This window comes from Grammomys surdaster, unplaced genomic scaffold (genome assembly GCF_004785775.1).
Source record: "Grammomys surdaster isolate TR1022 unplaced genomic scaffold, NIH_TR_1.0 1166, whole genome shotgun sequence".
Classification (NCBI taxonomy): Eukaryota; Metazoa; Chordata; class Mammalia; order Rodentia; family Muridae; genus Grammomys; species Grammomys surdaster.
In genome coordinates, this window is record NW_021605585.1 from 3,090,675 (window position 1) to 3,110,798 (window position 20,124).

General features: G+C 45.1%; 1 protein-coding gene across 3 annotated transcripts in view; it reads left to right on the top strand.

The window, feature by feature from the left end:
• Positions 1-20,124, top strand: part of Masp1 (mannan binding lectin serine peptidase 1) — a 71,778-nt gene that overhangs the window by 42,611 nt on the left and 9,043 nt on the right. The window contains exons 9-13 of one of the 3 annotated variants that reach the window (XM_028783892.1): positions 1,001-1,138; positions 2,496-2,570; positions 11,781-11,918; positions 17,315-17,428; positions 19,237-19,422. In XM_028783892.1, coding sequence (XP_028639725.1) covers positions 1,001-1,138; positions 2,496-2,570; positions 11,781-11,918; positions 17,315-17,428; positions 19,237-19,422 — 651 coding nt within the window. Of the gene's footprint in view, positions 1-1,000; positions 1,139-2,495; positions 2,571-6,744; positions 9,107-11,780; positions 11,919-17,314; positions 17,429-19,236; positions 19,423-20,124 lie in introns of those variants that run through there. The other 2 variants (XM_028783893.1, XM_028783891.1) reach the window with 2 other exon arrangements.

A 20,124-nucleotide genomic window follows, 5' to 3' on the forward strand; every position in this document is an offset into this window, starting at 1 on the left:
ATTCACTAGGTAACTTTAGACCAATTGTGTCTCCTCTTTGGGCTTATCTGTAACAAAAAGAGCAAATCTACATGCTCTGCTTTGGTGTCTTTTCCAACAGTGGAATTTCATATCTCTCCAATTCTATGGTCGACTGTTATATGTAAGATTAGGGTTTCCTTAAAAGCCAGCATCATTTCCTAACAGAAATAGAAACCAATAGATAGGGTCCTCAGGCTCTGATGCAGCACCCATGAAAGATACACCGATTAAGGTCATGCTGAACTCCATCCGTGCTAGCAACTCACCTAAGACATGGCTAAACAAACAAGCTTCCTAATGTCGGTCCTAAGGAGAAGGCATCTTTGGTCATGTCCTATATTAAGAGTATAACCAGCTCCAGTATCCAGCCACTATCAAAGGAAAAAAAGAGCAGGTGAAGACACGACATCTGTCCACCTCTGACTCTCCCTGCATTCTGTGGACATATGAGCTTCCTGTAGGAAGGCAGCGGGGCGGGATGGGCTGTATACTCTCGTAGGAACTGGGGAGTCTTTGTTTGGTTGGTTCTGTTATTTTAGTACTAAACTCCAATTTGAGCAGATTAAATGTTCTTATTCAGTCTGTGGTTGAGACTGGAAAAAATGGAAGGATGTTTGCTTCAGGTCAGCCAGAATTTTCTCATTGAGCTATGGGCTTCATGCCTGGACAACAGAACCAGAGGAGATTGCAAAACAAACTCCAAGTCAAAGAAAGAAGCTGTGGTGTGGGAGAAACTTTGGTCTCCATAAATCTAGTCAAGTCTGTCTCTGCTCTGAAATTGACACCAGGGCAGGTAAGTTAAAAGCCAGCTTAATAAGTAGCATACTGTGCAGTTGCAGGGGCACCAGTTAAATAGACAATACTATTTCTCTCTGGAGTTGTGCATAGTGTACAAACCATACAACTAGGGAAGACCGACCCCTTGGTGACCCTGAGAGGAAGAACAAAAATTGTCTAAGGGGTCTCACTTCTCTCTCAGTTGTAGACTGTGGAGTTCCAGCAGGACTGAAACATGGGCTGGTGACCTTCTCCACAAGAAACAACCTCACCACATACAAATCTGAGATAAGGTACTCCTGCCAGCAGCCCTATTACAAGATGCTTCACAATACCACAGGTAAGCTCTCCGTACTAATGGTACCTCATACTTACTGGGTCTCAGAGCTGGGGCCTGAAGCAGCTCTAGGAGTGGCTTCCCATCCATGTGCAAAGTCTTACGATGCAAAGCGTTCTCTCATAAGGCACTTACAGTTTAAAACCATTTGATCCTTGTTCCCAATATGCCCAAGTTAATAGGTTCACTTAGACACACTAAATTGTCCCAAGACCAAAGCAAAAAGTGCTTTTTTCTTTTTAACTTGAAATTCTGAAAAAAAAAATCTAGTAAATTTAAAGCCTGTTGGTAGAGCATGAAAGATATGCACATCACAGAACTAAGAGAAGAATTGAGACTCCCAGAGAAGTCTGAATTCTCCTGCAATAAATCCCTTCATATGTCTGAGGTGGAGCTAGGGTTTCTAGCAAATGTCTGCTATGGCCAACCCCAGCATTTTCACTCTCCTGGTTGAGCAGACCAAAGCCACAGAACAGAGCTGCAGGGCTTCTTTCAGAGGCATATTCTTATGTCTCACACAGAGGTCAGGTGGACCGAGAGAGTGAGGAGCAGATGACACGGCTAAGCAGGAAATCCAAAGTGTCCCAGACCACGACCCAAACACAGCTACAGCTATTGCTGTCCCGGCCTCTCCACAGTTTCTAGATGAGTTTCCAGGCTTCCCCTGGGGTCAAGTGGTAGCATGTAGGCCCAGGTTAAAGCATTAGGAACAGCCAGTCTGTTGGTCACAGTGAAGGTGTGGGATGAAAATAAGAAGAAAGTTCATTAGAAACTTATTCCACTTCTCCTGTGAGTGAGGCCTTGTGGCCTCAAACAGTCAATAACTCTCAAAAACACTCATGGTCTCCATCAGAAAAGCAACCCAGCAGACAGCCTACTCTCTGCATAAGTGCAATAGAAACAGTTCCATAGTTTCTCTGTGTCTTCAAATCTCATCTCTAAACAAGAGAGCATGCTATAGCTCTCAGGGCTATCCTCATGCCCACAGTGGGCAGGGGACACGAATGTAGCTTATTAAGGAGTTTAAAGAAAGGAGAGAAAGGCATGTGTGCTGCACAGAGCTTTATTAACAAAGGTTCTGTGACCCATGAGAAGGAGACACCAGCCAGGGCCAGGGAATGTGGGAATGGGCAGACTACCCTCAGGTAAGCAAACTCAGACTTAGAAGACCTAAAGAGTCATGCCAAAGAGTGTGGTGTTTATTTCTGGGGACAGTAACTCATAGCTGAAGAGAAGGACTCTTAGGACGCAGAGATGACCAACTCAGAGAACATGATGGCAGAGAGACTCTGAAAAAGCTACAGCATCGTTAGTGTTCCATGGAATCACTTTCTTTCTCCTCTCCCATGTTTTCACTCAGGTGTGTATACATGTTCCGCTCATGGGACCTGGACGAACGAAGTGCTCAAGAGAAGCCTGCCCACCTGCCTTCCAGGTACCTCACCCACTACGTCTTCTGTCTCACAGTCTCCCAGCCAAGGTCTGTTAACTAGAGAAGGAAATGCTTTGCTTTTAGAATGATATCATCAGAAGGTGAAAGGTCAGGAAGGTCTAGCCTGGCCTCTTCTCAAACTAACCAGTGTCTTAACTCAGCCTACTTTAGAATCTCAGAAGCCCTCCCCCATCTCTTTGCTGTTCAACAATAATCCTTTCCACGAGGTTTATCATCTAAAACACTTTGTGTACACATCTGACATTGTGCCAGGAAAGTCAAGAAAATGGATACTCTGTCCTTAGGCACACACCAAATCCCAAAAAAGAGGTCAATGTGCGAATGATAACTATGATGTGCTATTGAAGCCCAAAAGCATTAGATGCACAAATAGTCCTCATTCTGCCTCCTCCGTGCTTCATCCCACTGTCTCCACTTCAAAGTGAAAAGAAGACTTCTGTGGGAGCAGGAGGTGCTTGAACGCACAAAGATGTTGGGGAATTTGCTTTGATACTAAAAGTGTAGATGCTTTGCTTTGCATTCAACAATGCATCCATGCACAATTAGAGAATCACGCCCCAAGATGACTCCCCAAAGGGCTAAATACAACCCACAGACATTAACTTCAGCATGTACAGTGCTGTAATGTATACATTTCAAATGTCTAAAAATCAGGAATAGCAACAGTTAAATGAGGTGGCACTACGGCAGCAGCAAAAAGACGTTTGAGATGTTACTGTCCTTTCTGAGTCTGTCTGTGCCTCTCCTCAGCAGCAGCTTTACATCCCACGGCCTTCACATTTTGCTGAATGAAAATGTTGGGCAAGCTGAGAGAGTGTATCGTATGAATGGCACGGGTTAGCAGCTCTTGTTATTCACTTAGTAAGTGTCTAAATACTAGGTTACACATCCAGTCACTGGGCTGGGAGGTTCCTGAGACTGATCCTCATGACGTGAAGAGGGAAATAGTGTTTGAGTCAGTTCTGTCGTGAGTGCACTGGGCCTCCTAGAAAGGGCAAGTTGAGGTATATGCTTGTGCAGGAATGGAGCGGGGAACACCAGAAAGGGACTGGCAAGGTGGGACAAGCAAGACACCATACCACTGACACCTAGCAACTTTGCTCACCTCGATTGGGCTTGTCCACAAACACATTCAAGGACTCAAAGTGGGGAAGACTTTTAAAAAGAACAGAAGAGTAGATCTGTGGCAAGCTAGAAGTTCAGATGTCCATATGCCTAAAAAATTATGTGTCCCAAAAAACTAAGCTCAGTCCCCACCCTGGGACAGCACAATGCAATGTGTAGATGGGGAATACATGCCAAGAAGGGAGTTGGGAGCCTGAACCCCAGGCCCGATGCTGCTGCTTGTAGATGTCGTCTTTGGTAAGCGATGGTGTTATCTGCGGCTGGGATTCCATACCTCAGAAGTGAGTGAGCATGACCAAGAAACAGCTCACAGTCTGTGCTTCCTCATGGTCATCGGCCTCACTGTGTACAGAGTAGCTTGGCTACACTGAGTCATGAAATTCTTTTAACACACAGTGATGGGCAGAACCGTAATGTATCATTGAAGCACACTAGAACTTTCCAAATTCATTCCTTCTGAAAGCCCAAGCAGCAAGCCAGAATGCACAAACCCATTTCATTCAGCACCACATGTCTACTTTATTGGGGTGGAGGTTCACAAGCTGACAGGATTCACCATTTTATTTTACGGATATGAAAGCTAAGGATTAGAATGGTATGGTGGTATTGTTTTTGTTTTTGTTTTTGTTTTTTTTGGATTTTGGAGTTTTGGGGAGGAGGCAAGGCTGAACTGCAAGATAATATTGCTGTCTAATGCACGGTGCTGCCCTTTTCTTAATAGGTCATATTTTATTTCAACTAAAGGCATTCAGAATCCTACAACATAACCTTTGTGTTTTAAGGGACCTAATTCTTTTGGTATCCATCATTTGTTTTTGTTTGTTTGTTTGTTGTTTCTAAAAAAGAATCTGGCTTCATCATAGCCAAAGCTTTGAACATTCTAAAACCATTCTCTGTCGAAGAAAATGCCATCAGAAGAGTAGTGGTGAGCAACATGGAGGATTCCAAGCATGGAATCTGAGGTCATCCTCACCAACTGCTGCATCTCTCTGAGCTCAGAGATACCCACCTGGGGCTCCACCCACTGAGGAAGCTGAAGCAAAATCAAGAGAGGAGGGGAGGGAGGCTGGGTTAAAGGAAGAGGAGGACCGTCTTGTCTCAGTGAACTTACCCCAAAACTAGTTGAATCATTTTGACCCTTTGAAAAACCAAAGGTAAATCAGAAGTAAAACATTGTAATGGGCACATGAAACTAGTTCAGAGAAATGAGAGGGTTTTTTTTTCTTAATATAATGACTCTGAGTAAGTGAATTGCCTTCTCTGAAATCTTGTTTCTCCATACATAAATTAGCTGTTCTCTAACATTCTCTGGGCTCTGTCCCTCTGTGACCTCAGGATGTACTGACACCTTGGTTGGGGAGAGGCATCATTCATTGCTGGACATGAGCTTCGTTGTGACATTCTTTAGTTGTCACTCATCAGATTATGGCCTTTGTCTGCTAGATGAGTTTTTATGTAGAGCATGTCACAGACCTGCTTTGAAATGTCACCTCCTTGTCTGCTCTTTGTAATGAGAAACTGGCACTCAATCAAAGACCAGACCAAAAAGTTAGAAGGTCTGTGTACATGTGGCTTAGAGTAAATGACAGGACAGCCCAGGATCCTGGAAGAAGCATTTGGCACTGGGAAGAAGAGCATCCGAAAAGCATTAGCCTGTTGTGACCCTCCCAAAGTCACAAGGAAACCCAAATGCCTCTTGGTCTCTAAAGAATTAGTCTAAGTGCTTGGAGCCAAAGAGGATAGCCTGACCATTACGAGAGGTGCAAACTCACAGCGACTTCTCAGGGAAGGCCCATATGGGTCTGTTCATAGCCAGTAAGGGGTTGCTACTGAAGATCCTCTGCTCATAAGCCAGAGGAGTTTGCCTGTGGGAGCCTGGTGACTTGTGTGTGCTCAGGATGTGGCTCTGATGAGCGAAGTTTTCTCTCTTAAAGGTACTAAAGGACCCCTGGGTGCAATGATGGGTGATCCTGAGCAAGGCTCATGCATCATTGCCTGTGGATTATGCCACCTTTTCTGTGCCCTGTAGTCACTGAGCTATAATGCACGAGTTCCAGAGAGTCCTTTAGGCCAGAGAAATGATGTCAAGCCTACTATCATTATCTTGACCTGTGATTAGCCAGTGTGGGATACAACGAAACATCAATCTCATGGCATGGTTAAGGCTCTGCCACCTGACTTGATGGCCATGTCACCTGGAGCTAACCTCATCCTCTACATAATGGCAATCATGTATAAGCTCTGGACACAGCAAAAAGAGAAATAATTCAAGAAACTTAAAATTTGTGGATCATCTTTCAGAAGTTGAAGCCCAGAAACAGGAGCTCTGACTCAGTTCCCCTTGAAAGTGGAAAAGTTAAGTCAAGAACCTAAGTCTGACAGGAAATCTGCAGAATTATCACTGAACTCAGTTACTGTGTCACCTGCTGCATAAGTCATAAAATAAACACTAGATAACACACCCATTCTACAGATGAGGAAACTGAGTTTCTGGAAGTCACACAAGTTGCCTAAGGTCCTCTAGCTCATAATGGGGGTTGGAAACTTGACATCTAACTACTATAGACTAATAGATGGCCTTTTAGGCTCTCTCAATTTCTCTGTGGACATCTAGAGAAAACTCCAGGTGGTTCTCTGAGTACTTGAAAGGCATATGGCTTCTGAGAGATAAGATATCTTTCCAGAGAAAAAAAGGATATAAGGCGTCCTCTGCTAATGATGCTCTGGCTAAATATGGTCCAGTTCAAAAGTGACTTAGCCACAAGTGGCTCAAGTTAGACTAGGCCAAAACATAAAATAATCTGGGACTGGAATGGTTCTGGTTATGAAGTTCCAACCTAGACATAGGCCAACTCAGAGAGACTTAGATGCAACTGAATCCCAGCTGAGCTCTCCCAAACCAGCAGGACTCAGGCAAGTGAGGGTTCCATGGTGGCATAATCCACAGTGGGAGCGGTGTGACTTTCTTTTTGCTTTTCTCACATGGTTGACTCTGTCCCTGTCTCTTGTTTCCACTTCTCCCTCCTTACAGTGTGTGGGCAGCCCTCCCGCGCTCTGCCAAACCTAGTGAAGAGAATCATCGGAGGTCGGAATGCTGAGCCTGGCCTCTTCCCATGGCAGGCTCTCATAGTGGTGGAAGATACGTCAAGGGTACCAAACGACAAGTGGTTTGGGAGTGGGGCCCTGCTCTCTGAGTCCTGGATACTCACAGCAGCCCACGTACTGCGTTCCCAGCGCAGAGACAACACAGTCATACCTGTCTCGAAGGAACATGTCACCGTCTACCTGGGCCTTCATGATGTTCGGGACAAATCAGGAGCTGTCAATAGCTCTGCTGCCCGAGTGGTACTCCATCCAGATTTCAACATCCAGAACTACAACCATGACATAGCTCTGGTGCAGTTGCAGGAGCCTGTGCCCTTGGGAGCCCATGTCATGCCCATCTGTCTACCCAGACCTGAGCCTAAAGGTCCAGCCCCTCACATGTTGGGACTAGTGGCTGGCTGGGGCATCTCCAATCCTAATGTGACAGTGGATGAGATCATCATCAGTGGTACACGAACCTTGTCAGATGTCCTACAGTATGTCAAATTACCTGTGGTGTCACATGCTGAATGCAAAGCCAGCTATGAGTCTCGTTCGGGCAACTACAGTGTCACAGAGAACATGTTCTGTGCTGGCTACTATGAGGGTGGCAAGGATACGTGCCTTGGGGATAGTGGTGGGGCCTTTGTCATCTTTGATGAGATGAACCAGCACTGGGTGGCCCAAGGCCTGGTGTCCTGGGGAGGACCTGAAGAATGTGGTAGCAAGCAAGTATATGGAGTCTACACGAAGGTCTCTAATTACGTGGACTGGCTATGGGAGGAAATGAACTCCCCGAGGGGTGTCAGGGAGCTCCATGTGGAACGGTGAAGGCAATTGCGCACTTCCTCGGGGCCTGCTACCCTGCCCCAGTTCAAGTGAGGTCGCACCACACACTACCAGCAGCATATTCCATGTTACTTACGAGACCAAATAAACTGTAGCACACTCCTGCCCCTGAGATAGCCCCAACTCCTAAGACTGGGGTTAGTAATATGCAGGGGAAATCTCTAGGCAAGAGAATTCAGTCCAAAGCTTCAACCAAGCCTCTTCCTCTCTCTTAGCCTCTCCTCTCCAGTGGAGTGGGGCTTCCAGAAGGCTTGGATCCTCTCTAAGTGTCAATCACTCCTAACCACTTTTCAAGGCCGTGGAGCCCAGTGTTGATTCAAGAAAGCTTGGTCCTGATCATTAGGAAAGGATTCCTTCAGCTAAAGTCTGTATCCGTGTATATTCCCAGCTCTGGCTTCTAAGCTAGCACTAAGCCTGGTTCTTCATCTAGGAAATAACAGTTAAGGTTTAGGGGACTAAGAGCAGAACCTAAGCTGTCCCCCCAGAGAACAGTATCTGGGAGCACTTTTGTTCCTGGAACTTCTCTTAAAAGAGAAGTGCAAGGCTTGGGCCTTGTGCCCTCCTTTAGTTTCAGACAACTGAGAGGATACTACGAGGGCTCTGCTGACACTGAGAGGAAAGCAGCAGCAGCTCTCCCAAGCCCTGCAACATCTGCTGTCCACTCAGATCACATCGGGCCCACGTGCCACTCAGATACCAATGATCACCATGAGGTGTCAACACCTGCCACTCCACACAGGCACAGAGCAACCTTCCAGCCCTGGAAAGTGTCATCTACAGATGACCTGCCCCCAGTCACATGCACGGAAACTGGTGACTACTTGAAGAAAGAGAAGCCTGCCCTCTGTGCCCCACTGTGCTCCACTGCTTCTCAGCAAGAAAACAGAAGAAGATACAGACACAAGACTTGACGGATCACTCCAATATTTGAGACTGTACTCAACTTAGAGGCTGAGCTCAGTGGAAAATCTACCGAGTGGCATACTCCAACCCATCAACCCTTGAACCCCTTGGTGTTCTGGCGGTCAAGGTCAAGGGACAGAGTCTCACTCACTGGGTTCTGTCCCTAGTTCCACCTTCAGTGGCCCATATGACCTTTGCCAACATTTTCTCCTGTGAGCCTGTCTCCTCATCTGCAAGGTGAAATCAGAAGATCTCACTGGGTCTGTTCAGCACTCTCAATGGGCACTTCCCTGATTGTTAGCAGCATCTATGGCTTTCACAGGCTAGGTGCTCACTGTCCCAGGAATCTCTGTCAGGCAAAAGCAGCTGGAAAGGGAATGTGGGGGGAACCAGGAAGGGCCGTCAAAACACACTCCGATATCTACAAATGGCACATGTAAAGGAAACTGTATTTTGTATATTTAATACCACGGGCTCAGCTACTCTATAAGGGTCTCTGCACTCCATTTCTCTTGTCAGGGGTCTATGGTGGCAATAAATCTGTTGATAACCAACAACCCTGGTTGGAGAATCTGTTGAGAAATGTGTTCATTAATTTTGACCTTTTAAAAAGACATGTGCTTTCGTTAAGTTTCCACCCCCATTGTAGGCACAGCTGCTGGCATCTGGGCACCATCTAAAATGGGGTAAGGAGGAAATGGCAGTGCTTATTGTCTATTGACATATTTCTTTCTCAGAAGTAAGGCTGTGACTCCCATCACTTAAGTGCCTACAATTTACACCCATGTCTCCAAAGAGCTCGCACTAGCAGACAGAACAGGGCAATGTGCATACTGATGTTAACAGAAGTCAAGTGAGCTGTCACCAAAGGAATGATATCTAAGTACTATGAGGATGAAATTAAAAGAAGGTGAAACTCTATGTAACTACAGAGACTCAGAATGGCTTAGTGGAGAGACCATAGAGGAGGGCAGAGAAGGGGCGCAGTGGACAAGAGAGGAAAAATAGGCAGGAGCAGGCCTTGGCTGAAGATGCAGGGGACACTGATGTAAAAGCCCTTCTCCACACTGTCTTCTAGCCAAATATTCTCTAAGTGCATTCTGTTAGATTCATGTTGTAGTACTAGTTATCAAACATTGCAAACTGCTGAGTCTTCCCCCCTGGCAATTCTGAGTTTAGCAGATCTGAATATAGTTAGCTAGTGTGTCAGGAAAAATGGCAGGAGAAGACTGGGCTACTGAGTGTCTAAGTGAGACATGGTGAATCCCCACCACTCATGATAATGCAGACAAGGCAGTTTAGGCCCAGGTAAGTGGTGCGGCAGCAGAGCTAGGGTCATAGGCATCTCCTGAGACCCTGCACAAATGAGGCTGCAGGGCCAGCATCACGTACTCTGAGAGCTGTGCTTCTTTATGGGGTATACACATGGTTTGCCTTTGTTTGGGGGTTTGGATCATACTTTTGGGTGTGTGTCATGCTTTATATGCTGTTGAGAACTAAAACAATTCTAAACTAGCCTTTGAAAGCTTTACACGCTGCTGGTTTCAAAGACTGTCATGGCTCAAATTTAACTACGTTTCTGATTTGTATTTTCCATTAGCGATGTTGACTTTGTACTGTGGCTGGTAGGTTATTTGGAGTGCATGCTAGGACATGGAGCAGGGAGATAGATTAGCCTACATCTAGGAGTTTTCCATCAGCTTAATGACTGATAAGATACAGATGGGAAAGACAAGGAAGGTAACAAGAAAGTGGCCAGTCCAGACATCAGAAGAGGTCTGGAATAACCAGGGGAGGGAGGAAGGCTTGTGGACGATGAGAGGGAGAGCTCGATTTCACTAGGTTTGAAGGGCTCTCTAGCAACCCAGCTGAAAATGTACATCACCAGTAAGGAATCCCGAAATTCAGAAGAGAGGGTACTTTGAAGTCGAGAATTGATACTCACCAACAGTAGGTGGGATAAGGCCTAGAGACAAACGGAATTGGCTGGTGGAAAACTGCAAAATACAAAGGGAAGCCAAGAGTTTCCAAGAGAACACCAAGGCAGAGGATTAAAGGCAAGGGAGAAAGTGCTTCAGTAGCCAAGGAGAGAGACTGGAGAGCTGTGAAGTAGTTATTCATGTGGTATGGCCTGAGGGTCTTGGCAAAGGCCTCTGGGGTCATCATTCATCAACGTAGGATCCAAGCTGCCATTGTCCTTTCTTAGGTATTGTCAGGGTGTAAGCTGTCTATGTTTGAACTGCCTATCACTCCAGTCTTCCTATATCCTCCCTCTCTCTCTTAGGGAACTCCCCTCCTTCCCTCCAGCCTGAAAAACTTTTTAACTGACAGGAAGCTGCAGTAGCATCATCTTCTCCCTGTGGCCTCCAGGAACCATCTTGTTCAGTTCCCAGGCTCTGCTTCTTTCAAACACACAAATCTTTTATTCTTACCACAGTTCCTAACTTCAAACAAAAGTCTGTTTTCCCCTGCCTGTTTCTGCTTTGTTCTTTGAAGTTGAAGTCTCTCTATCCTTCACTTAAAAGGATGGCCAGCTTATGTGGTTGGGGAGCCATGGGACCAGAAGACGTTGTAAGAAGAGAGAGAACACATTAGATAATTTCAAAACCAGCGTTCTCCCATATATGGAAATATCAGTGTTGAGATTCCATGTAGGACCCACCAGAGTATATGTCTAAAGAATACTCCAATGGCTGCCTTCTTTCTAAGTGTGATTAGTAAGTAGCACTTTCATCTAAATCCAATTCTAAAGAGAGGAAAGAATATCAAGAGTTTGTGTTCTGTCTTCTTTGATAGGAGGACCACTCTTGATGATTTCTAAGGACATTCAGCCATAGGTTTGTCTGTGAATCCACAGCAAGGAAGGTGGAGGATGAGGGGATTAAGCAGAAAGACCTTCATTGTGGCAGTGTGCAACTCCGCAGCCCTGGAGAAAGGCTTTGAGGATAAGAGCCCCAGTGATGGAGCATGACGCTTCCTTATTAGAAATCTAACATTTTTGAGTCACAGAAAACCAACATCAATAGGGAGAGGGAAAGAAAAAGAAAGGGGGAATTACAGGTTCATGTAACTGAAAAAACATGACCAAACTAGAGCTCAGCACTGGGATGTGACACAGGCCTCAGCCCTTAACCTTCCATTCCACTCTTCTAACAGAATGATAAGCTGGTAACCTCAATGGGTAAGGTGCAGTACATATGTGTGACCTATTCCTCCCTCCCTTGGCTACAGTGTGTGGTCTCCCCAAGTTCTCCCGGAAGCAGATCTCCAGGATCTTCAGTGGACGCCCAGCCCAGAAAGGTACTACTCCGTGGATTGCCATGCTGTCACACCTGAATGGACAGCCCTTCTGTGGGGGTAGCCTTTTAGGTAAGGAGAAAATGAAGGAGCAAAAGACCCAGGGCTGGGAACAGGGTGAAAGCTAAGGACCAACCTTCCCTTGAAAACTGGCCAATTCTTCATTGAGAATCACTGCCCCACAAGTGTGGACAAAGGAGGCTCCAGCCAGAACCAGGGCAAGCATGCTCTGCTCTAATTCTTTGACCTGTGGGGCACTTCCTGGTTCTGGTCAGTCTCCTAACAGACGGTTGAAAGTGAGTTGTAAGGGAAGGCACAATGTGACACAGAGCTGGGATATGCCAGGGCTGCTGGATCAGAGAGAACCAGAACACATCAGCCCCCGACCCCAACCACCACTACAAGTAGCAGCCTTGGAAATCAGGAAAATGGGCTTTAAAGGGCCTTGAATGTGTACTTGTGAATTCATAACAGATCCTGGAAACAGAAGCAGATTCTAGGCACATTCTGACCAGTTCAGTGGGGATCGGGGCACAGGACTGGACCAAGAAAGAGAAGAGAAAGTCAGATAATCGGAGAACACCAGTGACAGACTGAGACAAAAGGGGCAGCAGACATGGGACCTAGAACATAAGAGCAAGAGAACTGAAGACAGAATAAAACAGAATAGAGGTGACAAATGACAAGGAGAAGAGAGACTGGTGGGCCCAAGACACCCAAGGGATAGGAAACATCAGAAAAGAAGAAAGGGAGTGCAGAATCCTGTTGAAGGACTAGAAGAGGCAGAGAGATGGAAAGGAAGAGTCATGGGAGGTAGAAGGAAGAAAGACCATTTGTCATCTTTTCAACTTTTTTAGGAGTGAAAACTGGACTTCGCCCATTGCTTTGAGACTTTGAAGTTGCTTTTCAAACATTGACTTTTTAATGTCAATAATGTTCATCCAGTGTTGAAACTGGCTGCATGTTTATGTTTGAAAACTGAAATTCACTTTACCATCAACCCAGTTAAAAGCTCCTTCAAACTCGGCTCTCCCCACAGATCTGAAGATCTGTAATCTCGCTGCTGCTATTCTTTTTGATAGAGGTGGGGTAGATCAGAGAGAGCAGAGAGATCAGGGGGGTTCTAATAGACTGAGGAAGAGGCAAAACACTATCGCTGTGTCCACACTGAGGGTCAATTCGGGTGGGGAGTGGGCAGAGTTCAAAGGTGAAGTTAAGCTCTGGGCAAGTCAGAGCGTACACACAGACTCACACAGAATGCCCTGCTCTGAAGCAGGATTTCCTAACCTGGGTACCTCAGCCCACCTTACCCACTGCTCCAATAACCCCTAGCCATGGGCAGGTTCCAGATGTATCTGGGAAAGAGAACCTTCTTGCTGAGATTTGTCCAGAATCAGGAACCAGAACACGTGGCTCCTTCTAAGAGGAACAAGTAGATTCTGGGAGCTGCTCCGGAAACAGCCTTCTGCCTTCGACTCTGAACTATAGCCTAGACATCTGATCCTTCCTCCCCAGCCCAGCCCTGTCTGCAATGTTTTTGTTTATTTTTCTACTTTGCTCAAACTGGATGTGTGCAGGCCTCAGCTATTGCTGTTAGCTCCATTGAAGGAAGGCTAAAAGCTTGACTCTGCACTAGACAAACATCAAGAACATACTCATCCGGGGAAAAATGGCAAGAAGCACACGAGGACACTAATCACTGTCACTCCATCCACATCACTGTTCTGAAGGCCTGTGGTTGTAATGACAAGGCTGACTCTGAACAGTGGTCCTCAGCCCTGACTGCAGTCAAATTACCAGAGGGTCCTTTCATATGGCTCTGCTGGGCCTAACCCTCTAGCTCCAATGGCCTGCATGCAGGTCACAATGCTGACACCTTTCCTAATTCTCCAGGTAATTCCAATACACAGTCACCTAGCCGGCTGCTAACCATAGTCCTCAGTATTTGCCAAGTTCTCATGTGTACAGGAACTACTTGGGGGATCTTGCTAAAGACATTCCTCATTTCTGGGGAACCCCCAGGTGCTGCTAATACTGACATCAGGGCCACACCCAAACAAGCAAAGCTGAGGACAGAGGCAGTCCTCACTGGATTTTTATTAGTAGTAGTTATTTTAATTATTTAGATTTCAAATCTCCTTCTTCCTGGTCTCCCCTCTGCAAAGCCCTCATTCCAACTCCACTCTCATTTGCCTCTAAGAGAGCGCTCCCCCCCCCACCCACTCCCACCTCACACCTCTAGCATCCCCCTATGCTGGGGCAACAAGCCTCCACAGGACGAATGATGTCAGACAAGGCAGTCCTCTGCTACATATGTAGCTGGGAGTCATTGACCCATCCATGTATACTCTTTGGTTGGTTGGTGGTTTAGTCCCTGAGAGCTCTGGGGAGTCCAGTTAGTTGATATTATTGTTCTTTATATGGGGTTGCAATCCCCTTCAGCTCCTTCAGTCTTTCTCCTAACTCTTTCATTGGAGTCCCCAGGCTCAGTCTGATGGTTGGCTGTAAATATCTGCATCTGTCTTAGTCACATGCCTGTAGAGCCTCTCAGAGGATAGCCATACCAGGCTCCTGTCTGCAAGCACATCTTGGCCATCAGCAATAGTGTCAAGGTTTGATGTCTGCAGATGGAATGGATCCAAGGTGGGACAGTCTCTAGGTGGCCTTTCCTTCAATCTATGCTCAATACTTTTGTCCCTTCATTTCCTTTAGACAGGAACAATTCTGGATTAAAAATTTTGAGATGGGTAGGTGGCCCCATCCTTCAACTGGGTGCCATGTCTATCTACTGAAGGTATCTCTTCAAGTTCTATCTCCCCACCATAGGTATTTCAGCTAATGTCATCCCTGTTGGGTCTTGGGAACCTGTTGAGGCTTGTTTTGTGTCTAATTACATGGTTGATTTTGGAGAAGATACCATGAGGTGCTGAGAAGAAGGTATTTGTTTGTTTGTTTGTTTGTTTGTTTGTTTTAGCGTAAAATGTTCTGTAGATATCTGTTAAATCCATTTGGTTCATAACTTCTGTTAGTTTCACTGTGTCTCTGTTTAGTTTCTCTATGATCTATCCATTGTTGAGAGTGGGGTGCTGAAGTTGCCCACTATTATTGTGTGAGGTTCAATGTATGTTTTGAGCTTTAGTAACATTTCTTTTACAAATATGGGTGCCCGTGCAATTGGAGACGTTCAGAATTGAGAGATCATTTTGGTGGATTTTTCCTTTGATGAGTATGATGTATCCTTCCTCATCCTTTTTGATAAATTTTGGTTGAAAGTCTATTTTATTTGGTATTAGAATGGCTACACCAACTAGTTTCTTGGGACCATTTGCTTGGAATTTTTTCCAACCCTTTATTCTGAGGTAGTGTCTGTCTTTGTTACTGAGGTATGTTTCCTGTATGCAGCAAAATGCTGGGTACTGTTTATGTATCCAGTCTTTTAGCCTGTGTCTTTTTAATGAGGAACTGAGCCCATTAATGTTGAGAGGTATTAAAGACCAATGTTTGTTGCTTCCTGTTATTTTTGTTGTTAGAGGTAGAATTATGTTTATGTCGTTATCTTCTTTTGAGTTTGTTGTGAGAAGATTAATTTCTTGGTTTTTCTTGAGTGTAGTTTCCCTCTTCTTGTTGGAGTTTTCCATCTATTATTCTTTGTAAGGCTGGATTTGAGGAAAGATATTGTGCAAATTTGTTTTTGTCATGAAATATCTTGGTTTCTCCATCTATGATAATTGAGAGTTTTGCTGGGTATAGTAGCCTGGGCTGGCATTTGTGTTCTCTTAGAGTCTGTATGACATCTGCCCAGGATCTTCTTGTTTTTAGAGTCTCTGTTGAGAAGTCTGGTGTAATTCTGATCAGTTTGCCTTTATATGTTACTTGACCTTTTCCCCTAGCTGCTTTTAATATTCTTTCTTTGTTCTGTGCATTTGGTGTTTTGATTATTATGTGACAGGAAGAATTTCTTTTCTGGTCCAAGCTATTTAGCATTCTGTAGGCTTCTTGTATGTTTATGGACATCTATTTCTTTAGGCTAGGGAAGTTTTCTTCTATGATTTTCTTGAAGATGTCTACTGGCCCTTTGAACTGGGAATCTTAACTCTCTTCTATACCTATTATTCTTAGGTTTGATCTTTTCATTGTGTCCTGAATTTCATGGATGTTTTGGGTTAGAAGCTTTTGTACTTTGTATTTTCTTTGATTGTTGTGTCAATATCTTCTATTGTATTTCCTATGCCTGAGATTCTCTCTTCTATCTCTTGTATTCTGTTGGTGATGCTTGCACCTTGACTCCTGATCTCTTTCTTAAGTTTTCCATCTCTAGAGTTCTCTCCCTTTGTGATTTCTTTATTGTTTCTAATTCCATTTTTAGATCCTAGATGGTTTTGTTCAATTCCTTTACCTGTTTGATTGTGTTTTCCTATATTTCTTTAAGGGATTTCTGTGATTCCTCTTTAAGGGCTTCTACCTGTTTACTTGTATTCTCTTTTATTTCTTTAAGGGAGTTAATTATGTCCTTCTTAAAGTCCTCTATCATCATCATGAGATGAAATTTTAGATCAGAATCTTGCTTTTCAGGTATGTTAGGGTATCCAGGGCTTGCTGTGGTGGGAGAGCTGGGTTCTGATGCTGCCAAGTGGCATTGGTTCTTATGCTTATGTTCTTACGATTGCCTCTAGCTAACTGGTTATTTCTGGTGTTAACTTGCCTTGCTGTCTTTGACTGGAGCCTGTCCCTCCTGTGAGTCTGGTTATGTTGGGCTCCTTGGGTCAGGCTGTCTCTGAGTGTGGGAGGGGTCTGTAGTGCCTAATCTGTGAGCCTGACTATGCGAGACCTCTGGGAATCAAGCTGACTCAGTGTGGGCAGAGTAGTGGGTGCTGGAGTAAATGATCTGATCCCAGGCAAAGTTGCAGACCAGAAGGAAGATGTGTCTCCAGCAGGACAGGAAGTCCTATGTCCTCTGGGCACTTGGGTGGGTGGGGGGAGTCCAAGTTAGGCCATGGATTGGGACAGGGAAGTATGGAGAGTGGGACTCACCCATGAGCCTGGTGATGTCAGAACTCCTGGGGCTCAAGCTGTCTCTGGGTGTGGGTAGGGTGGGGGACTGGAGCACACAATCTACTCCCAGGCACAGTTGTAAACTGCCCTCACCAGATTTTTGAGAACCCACTTATGGCTAGCTGATACTCCTCTATCCCATGGGCCTTAAGAAAGCCCAGAAAACATTTTTAAAATGTCTAGTCCTAGCCTAGATTGAAATGTGGAATTAGAATCATAGACTCAACTCTTCATCTTCAAATAAGAATCATGTGAGTGTCTGGCTTGAGGCCATGACCACAATGAAGGTGAGTCTTGACATTTTCAGGGTCTTAGATGGTGGGTGCTCTTGAGTAGCAGTAAGGACCTTAGCCTGACTCAGTGGGAGGCAGGATGGGACAGTGCTGGCCATAACATGTGTGTTCTCTATTCTTTAGGTTCTGACTGGGTTTTGACAGCTGCTCACTGCCTCCACTATTCACTTGATCCAGAAGAGCCAACGCTACACAACTCACACTTGCTCAGTCCTTCTGACTTCAAAATTATTATGGGTGAGTCCAGGCCAAGGCTTCTAAAGCCAGCTGTAGTTCTCGGAACAGAGTCCCAATGCTACAATTTCCAAGACTCTCCTTTATAAAAATAAAGACCACCTGATGGCTCAATTCCGTTTAATGTTCTGCCAGGGACCAACTAAGAACTAATGCTACACATAACAGCAGCCTGTAAACTTTATAAACGGAGCAGAGTCTGTTGTAAGAGGGAAGCAGGGATTTTTGAGCCACAAGAGTTTGTAGTGGTGAATTAGTTAAACCACTTTTGCTCCCAGCCAGTTGTGCACACGTACTACTCCCACTCAAGAGCTCTCTGGATTAGTGAATGAGACAGATAGACAGACAGACAGGCAGACAGATAGACAGGCAGACACACACACACACACACACACACACACACCAGCTAATTTGATATGCCTTGACTAGCTCAATGGCTGGGCATTTTTAATCCTCCCCGCTGCTAGCATACATTCTCCCCTCCAACTTTCCTGAGTCAACTTGCTAAAAAAAAATATTCACCTCTGCTACCCCAGACCCAATTGGTGAGTGGCTCTTTTGGCTTCTTTCCCAAGTTCTAACATGGCTGATAGCCTTCTTTCCTGCAGCTCTTAAATCTGATCCCTCTCCCTCCAAGTCATGGAGATTCTCCTTTCTCCTCTCTCTGTTCCTTAACCTTGAAATCTAAAAGTTCTGCCTCTTTCATCCTGACCAGCCATTGGCTATTGGCAACTTTATTTCCCAATCACAGCCAACTGGGAGCAGGCATCCTTTAGTGTTTGAACAGATTCCCATGTGATTCTGGTTACTGAATTAGGACAAAATATTAGAACCAGTCCCCAACAGGGAAATATCTTTTTAATGTACATCAAGCTGTTTAGTAATTAAAACTTTGTTTTTGGAATTAAAAAATTCTCCTTTTGCAACCTAACTTGCACTACAAATTAGTCTCAGAGGACCAGAAAGATGGCTCAGCACCTGCCCTTGCAGGGTACCAGAGTTCTTTTTCCATGTCAGCAGCTCACAATCCCTGCAATTCCAGCATCAGAACACCTAACACCCTCTTCTGACCTCTACAGGTACCCATGTGCATGTGAATATCACACGTGTATACACACACACACCCTAAAATTAAAAAATCTTTATTTTTAAAAGATCTTTAGCATCATGAATAAATAGCCCAGAAGTATTTTCAATATTTTTATTTATTTATTATTCTATCTTAAAATTAGTTTACAAAGTAATATATATATATATTTCATTTTGGTTAGTTCTCACCCTTCACCCTACTCACCTCTCTCTCCCTGCCATGCTTTTTTACACTTTGCTCTGTTGTCTCCCCTACCCTAACCCCCTTAGAGACTTTTTTCTGGTCACGTGGGTCCCATTCTAGTTTCCTGGTCTTTGCTCATATATTCTTTTATCTACATGTGCATATGTAATAGTCCCCTAGGGCTAGGGTTATATGTGTGAGATATACATGTCAGAGAGAATATACAGTAGCTGTCTTTCTTAGCCTTGGTTATCACATAGGGAAAGCCTGTAACTGAAATACTCAAGAGGCTTCATTAAACAGGCAACATATGACCCAGACAATAAAAAGTGATTGTTATCAACTAGACACTCTGGTTGACAATAATGTCAGAGGTGGGACTATCAGCATATGAGGGGTATGGAAGCCAGGACAGGATGGCTGAGGGAGTGGTAACAGAAAGAAGGACTTAAGGCTGGACCAGGTACTAGATGGAGCTGGGGCTGACAGGGAGTAAGCATTCATTGCACTCTTGCCTCACACACCTTCCGTGGCCCAGGAAAGCACTGGAGACGCCGCTCAGATGAAGATGAACAGCATCTGCGTGTAAAGCGCATCATGCTCCACCCACTGTACAACCCCAGCACATTTGAGAATGACCTGGGTCTAGTGGAACTGTCGGAGAGCCCAAGGCTGAACGACTTTGTGATGCCCGTCTGTCTGCCGGAGCAACCTTCCACTGAAGGTACCTATCTTAGTCAGGGTTACTATTGCTGTGTTAAAACACCATGACAAAAGCAACCTGGGGAGGAGAGGGTTTGTTTGGCTTGCACTTCCATATCACTGGTCTTCACTGAAGGAAGTCAGGACAGGAACTCTAGCAGGGCAGGAACCTGGAGGCAGGAGTTGATGTAGAGGCACAGAGGAGTACTGCTTACTGGCTTACTCCCCGTAGCTTGCTCAGTAGACTTTCTTATAGACCCCAGGACCAAGGCAGGGATGACACCACCCACAAGTGGGCTGGGCCCTCCCCCCCTCAATCACTAATTAAGAAAACACCCTAAAGATTTGCCTATAGCTCAGTCTTATAAAGGATATTTCTTTTTCTTTTTTTGGAAGATAATTTTGTACTTATATTTGTGTACAGAAAACTTAGTACACATTTTTTAACACAGTTTAGTGGTGAGTTCTTTAGCCTTTGCCTTTTCCAGCTTGACAATGTGAGCCACAGACTTAGGTTAGGACCCAGGACGTTGCCTCCCCAGTGGCGGCAGATCTCGTCATATCTGTCATTATAATTGGTCCTAATAGCTTCCACCAGCTTAGCCAGAGCACCCTTGTCTTCCGAGTTAACCTGTGTGAAGGCAACAGTGGTGCTTGTCTTCCTGTGGACCAGGCGCCCCAGCCTGGCCTTTCCCTTGATGATGCAGTAGGGCACCCCCATCTT